Here is a 20958-nt window from a genome sequence, read left to right as displayed (position 1 = left end):
AATAATTATTTTTGCATCGCTTTATTCTGCGAGCTATAACTTTTTTATTTTTTCGCTGATGATGCTGTATGGCAGCTCGTTTTTTGCGGGACAAGATGACGTTTTCAGCGGTACCATGGATATTTATATGCGTCTTTTTGATCGCGCATTATTGCACTTTTTGTTCGGCGGTATGATAATAAATCATTATTTTTTGCTTCGTTTTTTATTTTTATTTTTTAAGGGGTTCGCTTAAGGGGTTAACTATTGGGACAGTTTTATAGGGCGGGTCGTTACGGACGCGGCGATACCTAATATGTGTACTTTTATTGTGTTTTTTTTTTTATTTCCAAAAAATGAATTTATTGGGGAATATTTTTTTTTTTTTTGTATTTATTTAGCGATTTTTTTAAAATTATTTTTACACTTTTTTTTTTTTTTACTTTATTACAATGTCCCAGGGGGGACATAACTGTCCTGTGACAGATCGCGTGGGGGGCTCAGGGAAGCAAGGAGGGAGCCCCCTCCCTGCTGATGCTTCCCTTTAACCCCCGGTACACCGCGATCGTGTTTGATCGCGGTGTGCAAGGGGTTAACGTGTCGGAGGCGGTCCGTGACCGCGCCTGACACATTGTGCCGGGTGTCAGCTATGATAATTAGCTGACACTCGGCCGCGATCAGCGGCGTTCACCACGTGGGCGCCGCTGATCGCGGTGACGTAATATTCCGTCCATGGTAATTAGGTACAGGGTCACATGGACGGAATATTACGTCAATTGTAGGTAAGGGGTTAAACATTAACCTCTTACTTGAGAGACTTAGATCCAAAACAAATTTGAGGTGTAAATTGCCTGTCTGTAATAGGTCGGGGGGAATCTCATTAAAGTGATTTTCAGGCCACAATTCTTGTATTTGCTTCCCAATTCTCCATGTTGAATCTCTCCTCCCATATTCCAAAAGGTTTAGTCATTGTTCAGAGAACCGATATGGTGCAAGCGAAATGCAAGCATAAAACTGGCATCACTTCAAAGGGACAAAACTGGGGGAGGTATGGAGATTCCAGATCCATGGATCTATTTTATAGCTTCACAGATGGAACATTTTCATGGGTGGGGAAAAAGAGAGCGTATGGGCAAGAATGGTAGTCATGTCCTTCAAGAAAATGGGTGTCACTCATATATGTGCTGTAGGTGGGCACTAAGTACACAGATATAAAGACCGACCTTAGCAATGATGTACAAGGTGTGGGACAGGGGAAGAGACTGTTGGGGATAAGGGAATCCTCTCATGTTGCCCCATTATGGCAAAATCAATGACTGGTGAAGTTGATTGGTTTCGGAGGTTGGGAATCAAGGGGAATTCAGACTTTAGATCGGTTAGTAGAAAATGGAATGCTTAAAAGCTTTAACAAACTACCACAAGAGTTTGGATTGCCTCACGGCCTCTTCTTTCGATACCTACAACTTAGGCATGCATATCTAACTCAGCTTAGCACTGCGGCACCAGATATACGGAAAAAAATATTTACTGGACTCAATAGCGGTGGCAAAATACACGACCGGCTTAATTTTAAACATCTATCAGCAACTCTTACACTCTCACATGGGAGACCATCCCGACTGCTACATTAAAATAGATTGATAAATCTATTTCACAAGCATTGTATCAAGCTCGCAAACTTATTGCAGAACATTGGCTAGACGCTCAACCACCGACAGATAATAAATAGGCAAAACCATATTTGGTTGGAAATTTAACAACATCTGGGGATCCTGATTGACTGTCCAGGCCTACCATCTGGAGAACTCCTGAGAGATGACATATGGCAGTTTCTGGCTTCAGGAACACTTGTAGTATCATCAGTCTAGGTTAAATGATATAAGTAGGGCCAGTACACAAGCAAACGAATTATGATAACTGAGTGGCAGATATTCTAATGTAATACACATCATAAAAAAATAATAATATGAATACAGATTTCTCTTGAGTGTTAATTTGGCGAAAATTTTGCAATTTTCCAACTTTGAATTTTTATGCCCTTAAATCACAGAGATATGGCAAATATGAGATATGAGATTCACAAAAAACTTAATATGTAACATTTCCCACATGTCTGCTTTACATCAACACAATTTTGGAACCCAAAATTTTATTTATTAGGAAGTTATAAGGGTTAAAAGTTGACCAGCGATTTCTCATGACAATATCATTTTTTTTAGGGACCACATCACATTTGAAGTCACTTTGAGCGGTCAGTATGACACAAAATACCCAAAAGTGACACCATTCTAAAAACTGCACCCTTGACAGTACTCAAAACCACATTCAAGAAGTTTATTAACTCTTCAGGTGCTTTACAGGAATTTTTTGAATGTTTAAAAAAAAAAATGAACATTTAACTTTTTTAGAGAAAAAAAATATTTCCGGTCCAATTTTTATTTTACCAAGGGTAACAGGAGAAATTGGACTGCAAAAGGTACAGTATTGTGCATTTTGTCCTGAGTACGCTATACCCCATATGTGAGGGTAAACCACAGCTTGGGTGCATGGCCGAGCTCGGAAGGGAAGGAGCATCGTTTGACTTTTTCAACACAAAATTGTCTAGAATTGAGATCGGACGCCATGTCACGTTTGGAGAGCCCCTGATGTGCCTAAACAGTGGAAACTCCCCACAAGTGACCCCATTTTGGAAACTAAACTCCCCAAGGAACTTATCTAGATGTATGGTGAGCACTTTGAACCCCCAAGTGCTTCACAGAAGTTTATAACGCCGAGGCGTGAAAATTAAAAAATCTTTTTCACAAAAATGATATTTTTGCCCCCAATTTTTTATTTTCCCAAGGGTAACAGGAGAAATTGGACCCCAAAAGGTGTGCAATTTATCCTGAGTAGGCTGATACCCCATATGTGGGGGAAAAGCACTGTTTGTGCGCATGGCAGAGCTCGGAAGGAGCACTGTTTGACTTTTTCAACACAGAATTGGCTGGAATGGAGATCAGATGCCATGTCGTGTTTGGAGAGCCCCTGATGTGCCTAAACAGTGGTAACCCCCCAATTCTAACTCGAACCCTAACCCCAACACACCCCCAACCCTAGCCCCAACCATAATGGAAAAATAGAAATAAATACTTTTTAATGTTATTATTTTTCCCCTAAGTAAGGGGGTGATAACGGGGGGTTTGATTTACTATTTATAGCGGGTTTTCATGTTTGGCAGCTGTCACATGCTAAAAGACACTTTTTATTGTAAAATAGTTTTTGCATCACCATATTTTGAGAGCTATAATTTTTCCATATTTCGACCCACAGAGTAATGTGAGGTCTTATATATTTCCATCACAGTCCCGCAAAAAAATATGTATATATATGTATTTCATGTAGATCTCACTTGTATGTATACTCCTATATACGCAAATCTGATATATACTATAATCAATTGATTAGAATGACCCAATAACCCCATAAACCAGACAAGTGCAAACCAGACAGCTCCTTGGTACTTTCCAGACACTAAAAAACAGGAACCAACACCAGATGGCCCAAGCTGATGTCTCGATTTTTGCTGAATAGCAGGAAAAGGCGACAGCTACTCATAAATTGCTAAATCAGCCATTTTGTTATGCCTTGACCAGAATCCTCCATATACTCAAACAGCCAATAACATTGAAGCTTGACAATATGGGAATTAACTAACCACCCCTTTCTATATGCAATTATAAAACAATGTATGTACAATAAACCATGAGTATTGATGGAATGTTATTCTGTCACTTTGATTTACAGTCTCATTCTTGATTCTTAAGCGCTCAAAAATTCTCAGTCTAAGGCTAGTTTCACACTAGCGTTTATTCGACGCAGCGCACGGCGCCGCTAAGCCCTGCCCCCTATCTTTAGCATAGGGTGCACAGATCGTGCGCTGGCCATGCCCTAGGATTTTGGCGTGCGCTGCGCACTTTTGAAGGTGCACCGTGTGTGCCGAAATGTAACATGCTGCATTTGGCGCGCACGGGCGCACCTTCAAAAGTGCGCAGCGCACGCCAAAATCCTACTAGCGCACGATCTGCGCAACCTATGCTAAAGATAGGGTGCGCAGATCGCAAGCGTCCATGTGCGCTAGTAGGCGGCGATGACCGGATGGGGCGGGCAGGGAGCCGGCAGGGGGCGGGGCTTAGCGGCGCCGTGCGCTGCGTGGAATAAACGCTAGTGTGAAACTAGCCTAATTGGGAACGGCCGCAGCACACACAGGGATAGATTTATCCTAACCAAATTTCCATAACAGGATGAGTTGACGTTTTTATTGGTACCATTTTTAGGCACGTGACATTTGTTTATCGCTCTTTATTCCGATTTTTGGGACACAGAGTGAACAAAAATCAGCATTTCATGAATTTCTTTTGGGGGGGCGGTGCGTTTATACCATTCTGTGTGGTAGTTTTATTCTTCGGGTCAGTACGATTACAGCGATACCTCCTTTATTTTTTATGTTTTGGCGCTTTTGCACAATAAAAACAATTTTATTTAAAAAAAATTTTGCATTGCTTTATTCTGCGAGCAACAACTGTTTTATTTTTTCGTTGATGACGCTGTATGGCTGCTCGTTTTTTGCGGGACAAGATGACGTTTTCAGTGGTACCATGCTTAATTATATCCATTGTGATGTACAATGTCTGTGAGGTATGGGGTTTTGTCCACAAAATATGATGTTTTCTGTTGTAACTTTCCAGAAAGATCCGGCACATATGACAATCCAGGCTGCTAGCTCTGCAGCTTCACCCCTCCTCCCTTCACACACACACAGAGCAGTGCCACCCCCCCTCCTCTACAGCCTGTGTTCGCACTAGTAATAGGAGACCCCCCTGCTGTTACAACCATTTGTTTCCTTCTCTCAGCTGAAAAATGCGGGAAAAGGTCTTTGTTTGAAATAAAGGTTAGTAGTAAACCTTTAAGAGCCTGCCCTGCGAAAACCGTACCAAGTAGAGATATGAAAATAATATTTTTGTAACCTGAGCGGTCCCAGCTTCGATACCGCGTATCTTTCGAAGTTCTACCCTGTCCAGAACATGAGATAGGATTTGCGCCCAAATGGACGGTCATATCGCATAGATGTTTGATGTTTTCTTGATAGGCTCATTACGCTGGGAAACATGATACCACTGATGAGTCCATACCAGCTTCTCCCATAAAGTTATAGCTAATCTAAGTTTTGTAGCCAAAACATAACTTGGATAAGAGAGGTGGGATCAACCCAGAATGCACCTCTCTGTGATGTCACATAGGAAAGTCTATAAGGCATGCCCTGGCAGAACCAGCTCAGAATAGCTCAAGTCGTCGTGCTAGAAAGACCCGCAGATGAGCGGAGAAGTGCAGCTCCGCCTCCACCCCCCTTAAAGCCACATGGGATGCCAACTGACCACATGTGAGTGTGACTTTCTACCCTTTTAATCCTTTTATTTTATATCTGTACTGTACCTATTTTATGTCTCAATTTTATAGCAACTTTTATCTGTAATCACTGTCCTCTTTCGGAAAATAAATGAAATAATTATTTAGATCTGTCTCCATGCTCTAAGAATCGAACTATACGCCTTTGATAGATAATCGCTACTAATTCAAGGGGTTTGCCACAGACCCTCTTAATTTAAAACTGTGAATTAAGTAACCGTGACTGGTGGCAGCACGTTGTGCACGGCTATTGCGGCTTGCTGGCAGCCTAGAAGGGTCTTATATTGCTGAATGAGAGGCTGCGGCCACAGCTGATAATTCCCTTACTGCAGAAGCCTAATTGCCGGTTCACAACAGGCAGCCCGTCCGGCGCCTAATTATCCTAGGTGCAGTTCCCTGACTGACCTGAGGGTAAGGGGGGCGCCGGAGAGCTGCGAGTTCCAGAGTGGAACTGAGAAAGTGGGATATACATAAATCCCCGCAGTACTTGGAAGATTGATAGCAGTGGTGGGGCATCCAAATTAACCCCCCCTGCGGCAAATTGTAGAGCGAGAGTAGCTTGCTGGATATTTTGGTCACATGGTGCCAGTGGTGGGATAACTAAGATAAGCCCCACTGTGCCTGTGATAGCCGTGTGCCGGCAGTGTGTCTCGTCCCTCCGTCCGCTGATACACCCGTGTCAGTGGTGGGACTGTGACATAGTGGTGACACAGGGTCTGCTGTCCGTCACGTTTTGGTGGCAGCGGGACCCCCGTTAGTCGTCGCCCGTAAGTGGACGAATGGCGGTTTGGGCCGTTCGTCACATCCATCTTTTGATCGCGTGTTATTGCACTTTTTGATCGGCGGTATGATGATTAAGTATCTTTTTTGCCTTGTTTTTTTTTTTTTGGAAGGGGTTCACTAAAGGGGTTAACTAGTGGGACAGTTTTATATAGGGCGGGTTGTTACGGACAAGGCGATACTAAATGTGTACTTTTATTGTTTTTTTTATTTACCAAAAAAAGAATTAGGGAATATTTTTTCTTTTCTTTTATTTAGGAATTTTTAAAAAAATATTTTTGTTTTTTTTTTTTACATTATTATATTGTCCCAGTGTGGGACATCACTGTATAGTGTCAGATCGCTGATCTGACACTTTGCAGTGCACTTTGTCAGATCAGCGATCTGACAGGCACTGCAGGAGGCTTTCTCAGCGCCTGCTCTCAGCAGGCACTTAGAAAGCCACCTCCCTGTAGGACCCCGAAGGCCCCCGCGGCCATTTTGGATCTGGGGGCCTGCAGGAACGAGCACATCTCGTTGTTCCAAAGGGCTCAGGGAAGCACGCAGGGATTCTTCCCTATGCCCCCGGTACACTGCGATCATGTTTGATCGCAGTGTGCCAGGGGTTAATGTGCCGGGGTGGTCCGTGACCACTCCTGGCACATAGTGCCGGGTGTCAGATGTGATAATCAGCTGACACCCGGTCACGATCAGCTGCACTCCCCCCGTGAGCGCAGGTGATCGCGATAACGTACTATCCCATCCACGGTCATACGGGCCCGGCTCTTTTTGACGGGATAGTACGTCAAATGTCAGAAAGGGGTTAAGAAAATACCATTTCCATTTAAAATATTTTCCACATTAAGAACATGAAAAAGGCTTCTCTCCTGTGTGCGTTCTCTGGTGGCGATCAAGATGCGCTTTCCGGGTAAAACATTTCCTACATTCTGAACATGAAAAAGGCTTCTCCCCTGTGTGAGTTCTGTGGTGCATAAAAAGATTACTTTTCCAGTTAAAACATTTTCCACATTCTGAACAGGAAAAAGGCTTCTCCCCTGTGTGAGTTCTCTGGTGGTGCTCAAAATGCGCTTTCCGGGTAAAACATTTCCCACATTCTGAACATGAAAAAGGCTTCTCCCCTGTATGGGTTCTCTGGTGTCTATCAAGATCCTGCTTCCAGTTAAAACATTTTCCACATTCTGAACATGAAAAACGTGTCTCCCCTGTGTGGGTTCTCTGGTGTATAACAAGATTCCTTTTGTGTCTAAAACATTTCCCACATTCTGAACATGAAAAAGGCTTCTCCCCTGTGTGGGTTCTCTGGTGTCTATCAAGACGCTGTTTCCAGTTAAAACATTTCCCACATTTTGAACAGGAAAAAGGCTTCTCCCCTGTGTGGGTTCTCTGGTGGTGATCAAGATGCGCTTTCAAGGTAAAACATTTCCCACATTTGGAGCAAGAAAAAGGCTTCTCCCCTGTGTGGGTTCTGTGGTGTATAACAAGATTCCTTTTCCAGTTAAAACATTTCCCACATTCTGAACAGGAAAAAGGCTTCTCCCCTGTGTGAGTTCTATGGTGATTAACCAAATCTGATTTCTGGTTAAAACATTTCCCACATTCTGAACAGGAAAAAGGCTTCTCCCCTGTGTGGGTTCTCTGGTGTATAACAAAATCTGATTTCTGATTAAAACATTTCCCACACTTGGAACAAGAAAATCTGCTCTCTGCTGTGTGAATTGTTTGATGGTTAAGAAAAGACTTTTCAAGAGGAAAGCTATTTCCATATTCCGAACGTGAAAACCGCTTCTTTGATTTAGGAGCAGTTTGTTTTTTAATGCTTATTTTGTGATTTTGATTTTCCTTAGTAGTCAGTAATGAATCAGAAGATGGGACCTGTTTCAAAGGATCAGATGACATAGCTTTGCTGTGAATGGATGATGATATATCTGGAGTAATGGCATTCACTTCAATTGTATCCTGTGTGATGTCAAGATCATCTGATTTAAAAATTGAAGATGTCAGCGTTCCCTCTGATCTTCTGGTACAGTCATCTGCTAAGAATAAAACCAATTATTATTTTTCAATTAAATATCCTCAAACTTAATATTTTTGAACATTTCTACTTAACTTGCCAATTTTTAATGACAGTTTATGTAAAAAATTTGAATTATTCACCAGAATGACAGTATCACAGTCTAATAGAAAGCCTCATAATATGAACCAGTAGTGTGTGGTGTTCAACTGTTTGTTCATTCTGCCTCCCAAATATCAAATAAAGAGTCACCAATGTTATTTAGACAAAAATATCAATAAAAAGTTCTACTCATCTCACAAAAAACAAGTCCCCACTCAGATCCATCATCAGTCAATGGAAAAACAGGAGGTTCCCACACTATTAGTGGCTCAAAGGTTCTTGAAAAGGAACATGGCTTCCATAAACCAATTCAGCAATATTCGCTCTCCCAAAGTCAAATTTCCCCCTCGCTGCTGAGTCTTGCAGTGTGCCCAAACCACATTTAGCATCCATGTATTTGGCAATACTATAGAAAGAAGAACACTCTTAATTTACGATGTGTGTCTCCTGGAGCACAATCTGGGCACTGTTTTGGGTGATAAACGGTATATTTTCAATTTTTACTCTCCAACATCCACTGTGCTCTAATTACCGGAAATTGGCTGTGGAGTCAAAATTGTGACTACTTGTATAGATTAATTCACTGAGGGTTATACTGTCCAAAATGGAGTCACTTTATGGGGATTTCTACTGCTCGGTTTTTCTGACATTTTGACATATTAGGGCTTCTACAAATTCTGTGTCCCATCTTCTCTGGGAGCTGCTCCTATGATATCTGCTTATTCAGTCTGCAGGTGGCGATGGTAATGGAGGAGACATCAGAACCTGAAGCTCTGAGTGGTGCAGGCTCTCTCCAGCCACTAAGATTAAGGCGCCTACGACTTGTGGTACCATTCATTCTGGCAGTTTGGGTGTGTACGCTGTCCAGCTGGAGTAATCTGCTCCCTACTTCACCATACTAAAGCTCGGAGCATATTGCTGGAAGCTGCCAGATACAGGCTTGTTCCCCTCTGGTTCAGTCCTGGGTACTCAGCACCCGCCTTGTGTATTGGTCTCCAGTTGTGATCCTGGCCTGTTTACTTACGACTCTTGCGTCTTCTCATTTTGTATTTTCTCTGCCCTCCCGGTTGTGGCCAGACTACCCGACTATTCCTCTTATCTCATACTACAGGAAAGCAAGTATCAACGTGGCCCAAGCCTAGGGGTCTGTGTGTAAGTCCAGATGGAGAGGGGTTAAAGAAGATCAAGGATGATGGGCAAAACCGTGACTATAGACAATAACACCACTTCTGAAATAATCAAGCTGAACAGTCTGTTTAACCCCTTAAGGACCAAGCCATTTTGTAGGTTAATGACCAGGCCTTAATTTTGAAATCAGACCACTGTCCCTTCATGTGCTTAGAACTCTGGAACGCTTCAACGGATCCCGCTGATTTTGAGAAAGTTTTTTTTGTGACATATTGTACTTCGTGGTAGTGGTAACATTTCTTCAATATGACTTGTGTTTATTTATGAAAAAAACGGAAATATGGTGAAAAATTTTAAAATTTAGCAATTTTCAAGTTTGTTATTTTTATACCCTTAAATCAAAGAGTGATGTCACACAAAATAGTTAATAAATAACATTTCCCACATGCTTACTTTACATCAGCACAATTTTGGAAGCAAAATTTTTTTGTTAGGAAGTTATAAGGGTTAAAATTTAACCAGCGATTTCTCATTCTTCCAACAAAATTTACAAAACCATTTTTTTAGGGACCATCTCACATTTGAAGTCACTTTGAGGGGCCTATAAGGCAAAAAAACCCAAAAGTGACACCATTCTAAAAACTGCACCCCTCAAGGTGCTCAAAACCACATTCAAGAAGTTTATTAACCCTTTAGGTGCTTCACAAGAATTGAAGCAATGTGGAAGGAAAAAAATAAATATTTAACTTTTTTTCCCCAAAATTTTTCTTTGGACAATTTTTTTATTTTGTCAAGGGTTTCAGGAGAAAATGAACTACAAGATTTGTTGTGCAATTTCTCCTGAGTACACCAATACCCCAATCTTTACACAAGTACTGTTACGGGGGCACCACAGAGTATTCTAATGGGAGCCAACCTAAGCCTGTACTGGTTAAGTCATGAAAAACAAGAAAGGAACAGGCCATACAAGGGGATCACCAGAGACAGAAAAAATAGTGTACAAAATATTGAAGTTTATTGGACACAAAAAACATGCAAAAAACATTAAAACTGTCGATAATTACAGGGCTCATAATAGGACCAACCAGCTAAAACAAACTCCACAACAATAGAGTATGAATACAGACCTAATGGCCATATAAGCAGCATACCATCTAGAAAATACCTCTACACAAGACTTATTCATATATACGACGTATAATCAAAATGGAAACATCATAGATTATAGTTGATGAGTGCCCACCTGGGCCACAATGCTAGCAGTCACCTGTAACCATACCACACAGAATACAAAAAGGTATAAGCACGATAGCATGGGCAGCCTACCGATAAATAGTGCTTGAACGTTGCAAAGCATATGGGCCCATGTGGCTAGGCACCAATGATGCGATATAGCGGTGCACAAAAGGTTAATGGTAAAAGCTGAAAGACACCATATGTGTATAATAGCACAGAGTGGTGTTCATCTGGTAAAGGGACCCATGTGGAGTAAGATTAGGCAGAGCAGAGACCCGACGCGTGTCGCCACCCTCAGTGGCTTCGACAGGGGTACCTGTTCCAAGTCACCTGTGAGCTCTGTTATATACCTCTGTGAAGCCCTTGGGGGTTCAAAGTGCTCCCCACACATTTAGATAAGTTCCTTAAGGGGTCTAGTTTCCAAAATGATGTCACTTGTGGGGGGTTTCCACTGTTTAGGAACATCAGGGGCTCTCCAAACGTGACATGGTGTCCGATCTTGATTCCAGCCATTTTGACATTCAAAACCTCAAATGATGCTCCTTCCCTACTGAGCTCTGCCATGCGCCTAAAGTGTGGTCTTCAAAAACAAAGAAGAAAGGAACAGGCCATATAAGGGGATCACCAGAGACAGGACAAATAGTGTACAAAATATTCAAGTTTTTTGGACACAAAAAAACATGCAAAAAACATTAAAACTGGTCACACATGTGACACAACTCGATAATTATGGGGCTCATAATAGGGCCAACCAGCTAAAACAAACTCCACAACAATAGAATATGAATACAGACCTAATGGCCATATAAGCAGCATACCAGCTAGAAAATACCTCTACACAAGACTTATTCATATATACGACGTATAATCAAAATGGAAACATCATAGATTATAGTTGATGAGTGCCCACCTGGGCCACAATGCTGGCAGCCACCTGTAACCACACCACACAGAATACAAAAAGGTATAAGCACGATAGCATGGGCAGCCTACCGATAAATAGTGCTTGAACGTTGCAAAGCAAATGGGCCCATGTGGCTAGGCACCAATGATGCGATATAGCGGTGCACAAAAGGTTACTGGTAAAAGCTGAAAGACACCATCTGTGTATAATAGCACAGAGTAGTGTTCATCTGGTAAAGGGACCCATGTGGAGTAAGATTAGGCAGAGCAGAGACCCGACGCGTGTCGCCACCCTCAGTGGCTTCGACAGGGGTACCTGTTCCAAGTCACCTGTGTCCATATATACCCTTGAAGATTAGTAATGAAGCGCAGCTGCGCTACTTACCAGGCTAGCGTGGGGAGCGATGTAACAGCCATGGCCCTGAAAAGTGTATGGCCAATGATAGCGGTACACATGGTGGGTGTGTACCCAAAAATATTGGCGCATAGAACAGCCACTCAGTACTGCGCCTAACCCCATGCACACGTGCCGGCTGGTGCAGAGCAGGATGTACGTCATCCCTAAAGAGTGGGTTGCCGTGGCAACCAATAAACAAAGAAAACGGCGCTATAGTCACAGAGCAGCAGAGCTCTTCACCTACTGCGCATGCGTCAAGCGTGATGGAATCAAAGCACACAGACAAATCACACAGCCTGCCATGGTAGCCAGTTAAACAAAATAGCTGCGCATGCATCGTAATCACATCAGAGGGAGCATTAGCTCCCCACACTAGCCTGGTAAGCAGCACGGCTGCGCTTCACTACTAAACTACAAGGGTATATATGGACACAGGAAAATTAAAAAAAATCATTTTTTTTCACAAAAATTATCTGTTTGCCACCAATTTTTTATTTTCCCAAGGGTAACAGGAGAAATTGGACCCCAAAAGTTATTGTGCAATTTGTCCTGAGTACACTGATACCCCATATGTGGGGGGAACCACTATGATCGCCTAACTGCGATCTTTGGGAGGCAGAATGAACAAATCCACAAACGGTGAAGAATTGGTGTTATTTTTTATGCCGTTCCTCGTGCAGTATTAGTGATGTGGCGGCTTTATTCCTCGGGTCGGTGCGATTACAGCGATACCAGATTTATATCCTTTTTCATGTTTAGCTTCTGTCACTCACTAAAAGACGCTTTTTTTGGAAGAATTTTTTGTAAGAAGTTTTTGCATCGCCGTATTTTGAGAGCTATGATTTTTCCATATTTTGGCCGACAGAGTCATGTGAGGTCTTGATTTTTTGCGGGAGGAGCTGATGTTTTTATTGGTACCATGATAGGACACAAAATGTTTTTTGATCGCTTTCTATTCCGATTTTTGTGGAGGCAGAATGAACGAAAAACAGAAATTCAGGAATTATTTTTTTCTCCGTTCCGCGTGTGGTAAAATTGATAAGGCAGCTTTATTCTTCGGGTCACTACGATTACAGCGATACCTCATTTATATCTTTTTTTATGTTTTGGCGTTTTTTTTTTTTTCACAATAAAAACTTTTATAGAAAAAAATAATTATTTTTGCATCACTTTATTCTGAGAGCTATAACTTTTTTATTTTTTCGCTGATGGCTCTGTATGGCGGCTCGTTTTTTGTGGGGCCAGATGACATTTTCAGCGGTACCATGCTTATTTATATCCGTCTTTTTGATCACGTGTTATTCCACTTTTTCCAAGCGGTATGATGATAAGGGTGTGTGCAGACGCTGCGGAATCCGCTGCGGATTAATCCGCACGGATTTTGCAAAAACCGCAGATAAACCGCAGGATTATCTGCGGTTTTGCCTGCGGTTTGGTCCTGCGGATTCACCATCTCCACAATGGTGGAGATAGGAACCCGCTGCGGATTTCGCAGAAAGAATTGACATGTCAATTCTTTCTGCGGTTTCAAAACTGCAGCAAATCCGCGCGGATTGTTCCGCAACGTCTACACAGCGTTTTTTTTTTACCATTCATTTAAATGGTACTGTACACCGCAGCTAAAACTGCTGTGGGTCCGCAGTGGCCAAAAACGCTGCGGAAACGCAGCGGAATCCTAACACTTGGAAAAAGTATAATTTGCTTTTTTGTGTTTTTTTTTACGGCGTTCAAAGAATGGGTTAACTAGGGTGACGCTTTTATAGGCGGGATTTTTACGGACGCGGCGATACCAAAAATCTGTTTTTTTTTACTTTATTTACATAAAAATGTGAATTTATTGGGAGATTTTTTTATTATTTAATATAATTTTTACCTCGTCCCTTTATGGGACTTTCACTTTCGATTGATGATATAATACATTGCTCCAGCATTGCAGTGTATTAGGCCTATGCTGAGACCGTGCTGTGAGCTTACGTTTAGTAAATCTATGAAACCAGGGCTGGAGCCATTATGTGCCACCCTGGATGAGCTGCACTACCTGTGCCACATGCCAGAAAGCATTGGCACTGAGATGTGGTCTGTGGTCCCCACCTGCAGGACCACTCCTTTATTGAGGGTGTCTTGATAATTGCCAATAATTCCCATCTGTTGTCTATTCCATTTGCACAACAGCATGTGAAATTGATTGTCAGTCAGTGTTGCTTCCTAAGTGGACAGTTTGGTTTCACAGAAGTTTGATTTACTTGGAGTTATATTCTGTTGTTTAAGTGTTCCCTTTATTTTTTGAACAGTGCATATTACAGCCCTCAGCCACGCACAGCTTAGAGATCTATCATGGCACAGGTGGAATGTTTGTCCTGGAGATTATCACAATCCTCCTGGAAGTTAGTTGGTTTTAATACAAATTGAAAAGTCAGGATAAAGGGAAACTCTGCTGTTATTGGACAGAAATTGACACTTGGCCTCACTGCACATTTACTGGTGTCGCTCATAAAACACATTCTAAAGACATACTGATAGGGAATTTAGATTGTGAGCCCCATCGGGGACAGCGATGATAATATGTGCAAATTGTAAAGCGCTGCGGAATATGTTAGCGCTATATAAAAATAAAGATTATTATTATTATTATAAAAGGGAAGTTTGGCCAGAAAGACTGGACCTGGTCTTGTAGGGACCATGAGACATTCAGCAGCACAGAAGGGAGAGAAGATTCATCCGATAAGATCTCAGGGATCTAGGAAGCCAACAGCATCATTACCCTCCGCTTTCTCTTACAGGCCCAGCATAAGATTTTTCTTCAAGTGATTTTCTATCTTGTCAGCACATTCTACGTACGCTGTCATTTGGCTTTATAGTTACAGATCTGGGCAGGTAACGGTCAGCGTCTCCTAATTTAGGAAAGTGCATCTTCAAGGCTGTAATTTTTATAGAAGGGCTTTCAATGCCCAAAGTCACTTTAACAGTTTTTAGTGGAGGAGAATATTGTGGTAGGGAGGCAAAAGGGTGATCACATGATTGTGATACGGCTGGACTACACCACCGATAAAGCCACCACAGCCGGTGACTGAGAGGAATCTGTGACTTTGCTGAGAAAGGAGTAGACATCTAACTCTGTGTTCAGTGTGACTCTTTAAGCGCTCACTCGGCCTACATTGGGTCAGGTACAAGTAATCATATAGATCTCACTATAAGGGATCACCCTCACACTAATACCAGGGGGTAGGTGGATCCTCCAGGTTGTAAGTTCTATAGAAAATGGCTTTCAATGCCCAAAGTCATTTGAACAGTTTTGGGTGGAGGAGAATGTTGTGGTCTAGAGGCAAAATGGTGATCATGGTAATACGGCCGGACTACACCACCGATAAAGCAGCCACAGCCGGTGACTGAGAGGAATCTGTGACTTCTCTGCATTCAGTGGTTACTACTCACCTGGGTAGTCATATGTGGGAATCTCCTCTTTACAACGCTCATCACCCCTCACATATGTCTCTGTAGTATTAATATGGGTCAGATCTTCACCCTAAAACAAATATTGTAAAAGTCACCGACAGATGGAGACGTCCCATCTATGATCAGCTCTAATCCTGCCATATCCACCGTTCTCATTACACAAGTATAAAACATATAATACTGGTGGATAAAACAAGACTGAGCACAAGACCTTCACAGCCGTCTACACATCACAGGGGAGATCTCCTGACACCTTCTCTCCATCTACCTGATGATCCTGAGGAGCACTGGGATCTTCTTGTTTACAGTCCTGTGGAAGAAGAGGACGGGGACATCTGTCTGGTGTTGTCCTCTTACTGGATAGATCTGGAGGAAACACATACAGGGACTGAATTCATTCTCTACATACAGATAATTATAGGCCGTGTGTATTTAGTCCTGTCTATTACCTGGTGATGTGAGGGGCTGGGGAACCTCCATTATGACGTTCTTGTACAGATCTCTGTGTCCTTCTAAATACTCCCACTCCTCCATGGAGAAATAGACAGCAACATCCTGACACCTTATAGGAACCTGACACATACAATGATACCGTCATTCCCCGATCCCTTCATAGTGTTACTGTATAATGTCCCAGCATTCCCAGCAGTGTCACCTCCCCAGTCAGCAGCTCAATCATCTTGTAGATGAGTTCTAGGATCTTCTGGTCATTGATGTCCTCATGGATCAGGGGTTGAGGTGGAGGCCCCGTGATTGGGCTCAGGGGTCTTCCCCATCCCTCACACACAGGGTCCTGACAGCGATCACTAGAGGTCTTCTTCACCACTGTGTAATCCTGGTTATGGAGAGACACATTAATAAATCTCACTACAGACATTCCCAGAGTCCTCACCTCTCCAGTTCTGTCCATCTGTTATTCCCATAGATAAGAATGATGTAATGTGACGTCATCAGAATCTCTCACCTCTCCAGTGAGACGGAAGAGGATCTCTAGGGTGAGGTGTAACATCCTCTCCGCCATCTTGTCTCTGTCCATATCCATCCTTGATGGTTAAATCAGGAAAATTCTCTTCTGTACAAGATCTTCACTGAGAGGATCCGATATTGTAGAGACCTGAATGAGAAGAAGATGATCCGATGTAACATCATAAGAATCCTGTGTAATAATACAATTACTGGAGATAATAAGGGAAACATATGAGGAGATTTATTATCTTACAGGGTTTAGTTTTCTTCCCTGACATCTACTAATAAAACCTATATATTTAGGCCACAGACAACAAGCAGTTTCCTCCTCGGAGTCGGCAGCTGAACACGTTCCTCATAGACTCATCTTCCATAACGCTAATTCTCGTCTCATTACCGACACTGGAATCGGCATTAGCAATACTGCAGGAGATATTCATTACACGCGACAGGAGAAATAACTCCTTCATGATGAGGACGACATCTTCATCTTCTACTGCGGCTCTAGAGACAGATGTGGCCAGAGTCGGTCACTGCCTCCATCCCCACCGGCCGTCTATATGAAGGTTTCCCGTCTTCCCCGCACTGGAATCTTCTCTCACGTTAGATCTCAGCTCTGAGTCACACACAGAAGTTTGAGGCTTTTCTGGAAGAACAGGACAGGAGAGATCTGAGGCCGATGTCTCCATGTACAGGGTTTCCCCTCGGGATAAGAGGCTTTTCTATCCCTTTCCCCCAATTACAGGGGACACCTGTGGATATCGGGGTCTTTACCGGCTGCAGTCCTGGGGGGATTTACTCGGTAACGTGGACGTTGGACAAACGTCACCATCAATTCCCATCAGAGTGAAGGAACATCGCTCCTCTATTCAGCTCTATGGATCCAGGATGAAATCCACTGCGGCCCCTGCAAGAAAAGAGCGAAGTCTGGTGAGACCCCCCGAGGCCGGAGATTTCTACAGCTGCTCTGTGCGCACAGGACCTGTGATGAGGTCACAGGAGGGGAGGAGTCAGGGGTCACATGATCAGGGACCTCAGTGTGTGCAGGACTCTGCTGTGCTGGTTGTCATGGTGCTGGATGAGGGGAAGTTTATGTGTGGGGTCAGGAGGGGTTTACAGGGTGGATGTAGCAGAGCCGTGTGTGTACGAGGTGTACGGAGCGGAGCAGTGTGTGTACGAGGTGTACGGAGCGGAGCCGTGTGTGTACGAGGTGTACGGAGCGGAGCCGTGTGTCCGGTGCAGAGCCGCATGTGTACGAGGTGTACGGAGCGGAGCCGCGCGTGTGCGAGGTGTACGGAGCGGAGCCGCGCGTGTACGAGGTGTACGGAGCGAAACCGCGTTTGTGTGGACCCCTCTGTGTACTCTGTACACCCCCATCTTCAGTCACAGACCCTTGTGTACGCTGTATACACCTGTATTCCCCCAGCTTTGGTCACAGACCCCCTCAGTGTGCTCTTTATACTCCCGTATACCCCCAGCTTCGGTCACAGACCCTGCATCTCTCACACTGTAAAACTGACGCCGGACACACAGGGTAAAACTGCAGTCGTCGGTCTCTCATCTCTCGCACTTATACTGATAACGAACCCTCCTACAAACCGTGAGAACAAAGTAATTACTACAGGACTGTCTGATAAAGGGATTTATTCTATAAGAAACGCTGGGGCCACAAATGAGAATAACATAATGTCGTTCATAGATACAGTTGTGGCCAAAAGTATTGACACCCCTGCAATTCTGTCAGGTAATACTCAGTTTCTTCCTGAAAATGATTGCAATCACAAATTCTTTGGTATTATTATCTTCATTTAATTTGTCTTAAATGAAAAAAACACAAAAGAGAATGAAGCAAAAAGCAAAACATTGATCATTTCACACAAAACTCCAAAAATGGGCCAGACAAAAGTATTGGTACCCTCAGCCTAATACTTGGTTGCACAACCTTTAGCCAAAATAACTGCGACCAACCGCTTCCGGTAACCATCAGTGAGTTTCTTACAATGCTCTACTGGAATTTTAGACCATTCTTCTTTGGCAAACTGCTCCAGGTCCCTGATATTAGAAGGGTGCCTTCTCCAAAGTGCCATTTTTAGATCTCTCCACAGGTGTTCTATGGGATTCAGGTCTGGACTCATTGCTGGCTACCTTAGAAGTCTCCAGTGATTTCTCTCAAACCATTTTCTAGTGCTTTTTGAAGTGTATTTTGGGTCATTGTCCTGCTGGAAGACCCATGACCTCTGAGGGAGACCCAGCTTTCTCACACTGGGCCCTACATTATGCTGCAAAATTTGTTGGTAGTCTTCAGACTTCATAATGCCATGCACACGGTCAAGCAGTCCAGTGCCAGAGGCAGCAAAGCAACCCCAAAACATCAGGGAACCTCCGCCATTGTTGATTGTAGGGACCGTGTTCTTTTCTTTGAATGCCTCTTTTTTCTCCTGTAAACACTATGTTGATGCCTTTGCCCAAAAAGCTCTACTTTTGTCTCATCTGACCAGAGAACATTCTTCCAAAACGTTTTAGGCTTTTTCAGGTAAGTTTTGGCAAACTCCAGCCTGGCTTTTTTATGACTCGGGGTAAGAAGTGGGGTCTTCCTGGGTCTCCTACCATACTGTCCCTTTTCATTCAGATGCCGACGGATAGTACGGGTTGACACTGTTGTACCCTCGGACTGCAGGGCAGCTTGAACTTGTTTGGATGTTAGTCGAGTTATCCAAAATCTGCACAATCTTGTGTTGAAATCTCTTGTCAATTTTTCTTTTCCGTCCACATCTAGGGAGGTTAGCCACAGTGCCATGGGCTTTAAACTTCTTGATGACACTGCACACGGTAGACACAGGAACATTCTGGTCTTTGGAGATGGACTTGTAGCCTTGAGATTGCTCATGCTTCCTCACAATTTGGTTTCTCAAGTCCTCAGACAGTTCTTTGGTCTTCTTTCTTTTCTCCATGCTCAATGTGGTACACACAAGGACACAGGACAGAGGTTGAGTCAACTTTAACCCATGTCAACAGGCTGCAAGTGTGATTTAGTTATTGCCAACACCTGTTAGGTGCCACAGGTAAGTTACAGGTACTGTTAATTACACAAATTAGAGAAGCATCACTTGATTTTTCGAACAGTGCCAATACTTTTGTCCGCCCTCTTTTTTATGTTTGGTGTGGAATTATATCCAATTTGGCTTTAGAACAATTTTTTTTTTGTTTTTTCATTTAAGACAAATTAAATGAAGATAATAACACCAAAGAATTTGTGTTTGCAATCATTTTCAGGAAGAAACTGAGTATTATCTGACAGAATTGCAGAGGTGTCAATACTTTTGGCCACAACTGCATTGACAGTGAGGGCGACTTCCACTTTGCCGCAATGTGGATTTTAGTGGCCATACATAAGTAGTTTACTAGCTTCTGAAAGCTTTTTGGAAGCCGGGAAGGCCTGGTTCCCAGTAAAAGGGTAGAAGGTTCCAGAACAACCGGTCCATCATACATCTGTGCTATCAGACGCTTCACCTTATCCCAAAACCCAGAAACCATTGTACAAGACCACCAAATAGACTCTGTGCAATAGTTTTAAGGAGGTGTAGGGATTCACTCTGGTAGGTAATGGCAGGGCTGCAGTAACGAGGCAACACAGAGGCTTAAAGTCCAATTTCAGTGGTTTAATGTCACGTTGTAAACAGCAGATTAACAGAAAGTAAGGAAAAACAGAAATATACTCTAGCTTGGAGAACCACTGGTCCCATACTCACCACTTGCACGAGACGGGCTTAACTAAGCGGCTGACAGGTCCGCGGCATCTGCCAGGTGCCATTCCCAGGGTTGTTGTTACGGAGTGTGTTTCGGATGGCAAAAAACAAGGAGAGCAACACGGAGTGGACCCTCTGGGTCACGGCCCCAGAGCCCCTGCGGACGAGCTGGACCAGGTGGAGCCACCCCCTATACAGGGAGTGTTAGGGGCAGGCCCACAAGGGATGGAACCGTGACAGCCGGAGCCAAAGGGACGACTGGGTGAGCACCAGAGGAACTAGGGTGGAGAGTCAGCGGAGCAGCGGCACGGGAGGTCAGTGGTAGGAGCCAGAAGGACGCATAGACCTGGCGGGTTCGAAGCAGGTAGTGGCTGGAGGCTGCAAGAGAGAGAGCGGGTAAGAGAGGGAACGGACAAGGAGTTCAAAGGGGCGCAAGCACACCGGGAAGGAGGCAGGGAAACGGAACAGCCAGAGGGGCGAACCCAGAGAGAGAACAGCAAAAGAAACCTAACTGAGCGGGGCTAGGAGGTGAAGAGTAGCAGGGTCTGAGAGCGTACAAAGCGCTGGCCAAAAGGACAGCAGCCAGGGAATGATACACAGGCGTCTTACCTGGGGAGACGCCTGCCAGAAATAGGCGATGGGCGCCGCCATGTTGGGGGCGGAGCCACCGCTTCACATGACGCCGTCAGAGCTCCGGCCAGAGGAGCCTGGGAGCGACGTCGGGGAGGCCGGAGGTCAGCAGCGGGGAGGCGCCGGGGAGCGGGTGCCGTGACAGTACCCCTCCCTCTACTCCCTCCTCTCCTAAGGTTGTCGAG

At 43.8% G+C, this 20958-nt stretch overlaps 1 protein-coding gene across 1 annotated transcript in view; it reads right to left on the bottom strand.

The window, feature by feature from the left end:
* Nucleotides 1-4167: 4167 nt before the first annotated feature.
* Nucleotides 4168-20958, bottom strand: part of LOC141056850 (uncharacterized) — a 67429-nt gene continuing 50638 nt past the window's right edge. Inside the window, 3 exon segments of the mRNA XM_073553319.1 lie at nucleotides 4168-7072; nucleotides 7075-7881; nucleotides 9072-9079. Coding sequence (XP_073409420.1) covers nucleotides 7025-7072; nucleotides 7075-7881; nucleotides 9072-9079 — 863 coding nt within the window. The 3' untranslated portion in view covers nucleotides 4168-7024.

This window comes from Dendrobates tinctorius, unplaced genomic scaffold, assembly GCF_039654945.1.
Source record: "Dendrobates tinctorius isolate UK_male_01 unplaced genomic scaffold, ASM3965494v1 ptg000200l, whole genome shotgun sequence".
In the NCBI taxonomy this organism is placed as follows: domain Eukaryota; kingdom Metazoa; phylum Chordata; class Amphibia; order Anura; family Dendrobatidae; genus Dendrobates; species Dendrobates tinctorius.
The sequence above is the reverse complement of the archived record's forward strand: the minus strand, read 5'-3'. Positions and strand labels throughout refer to the sequence as shown.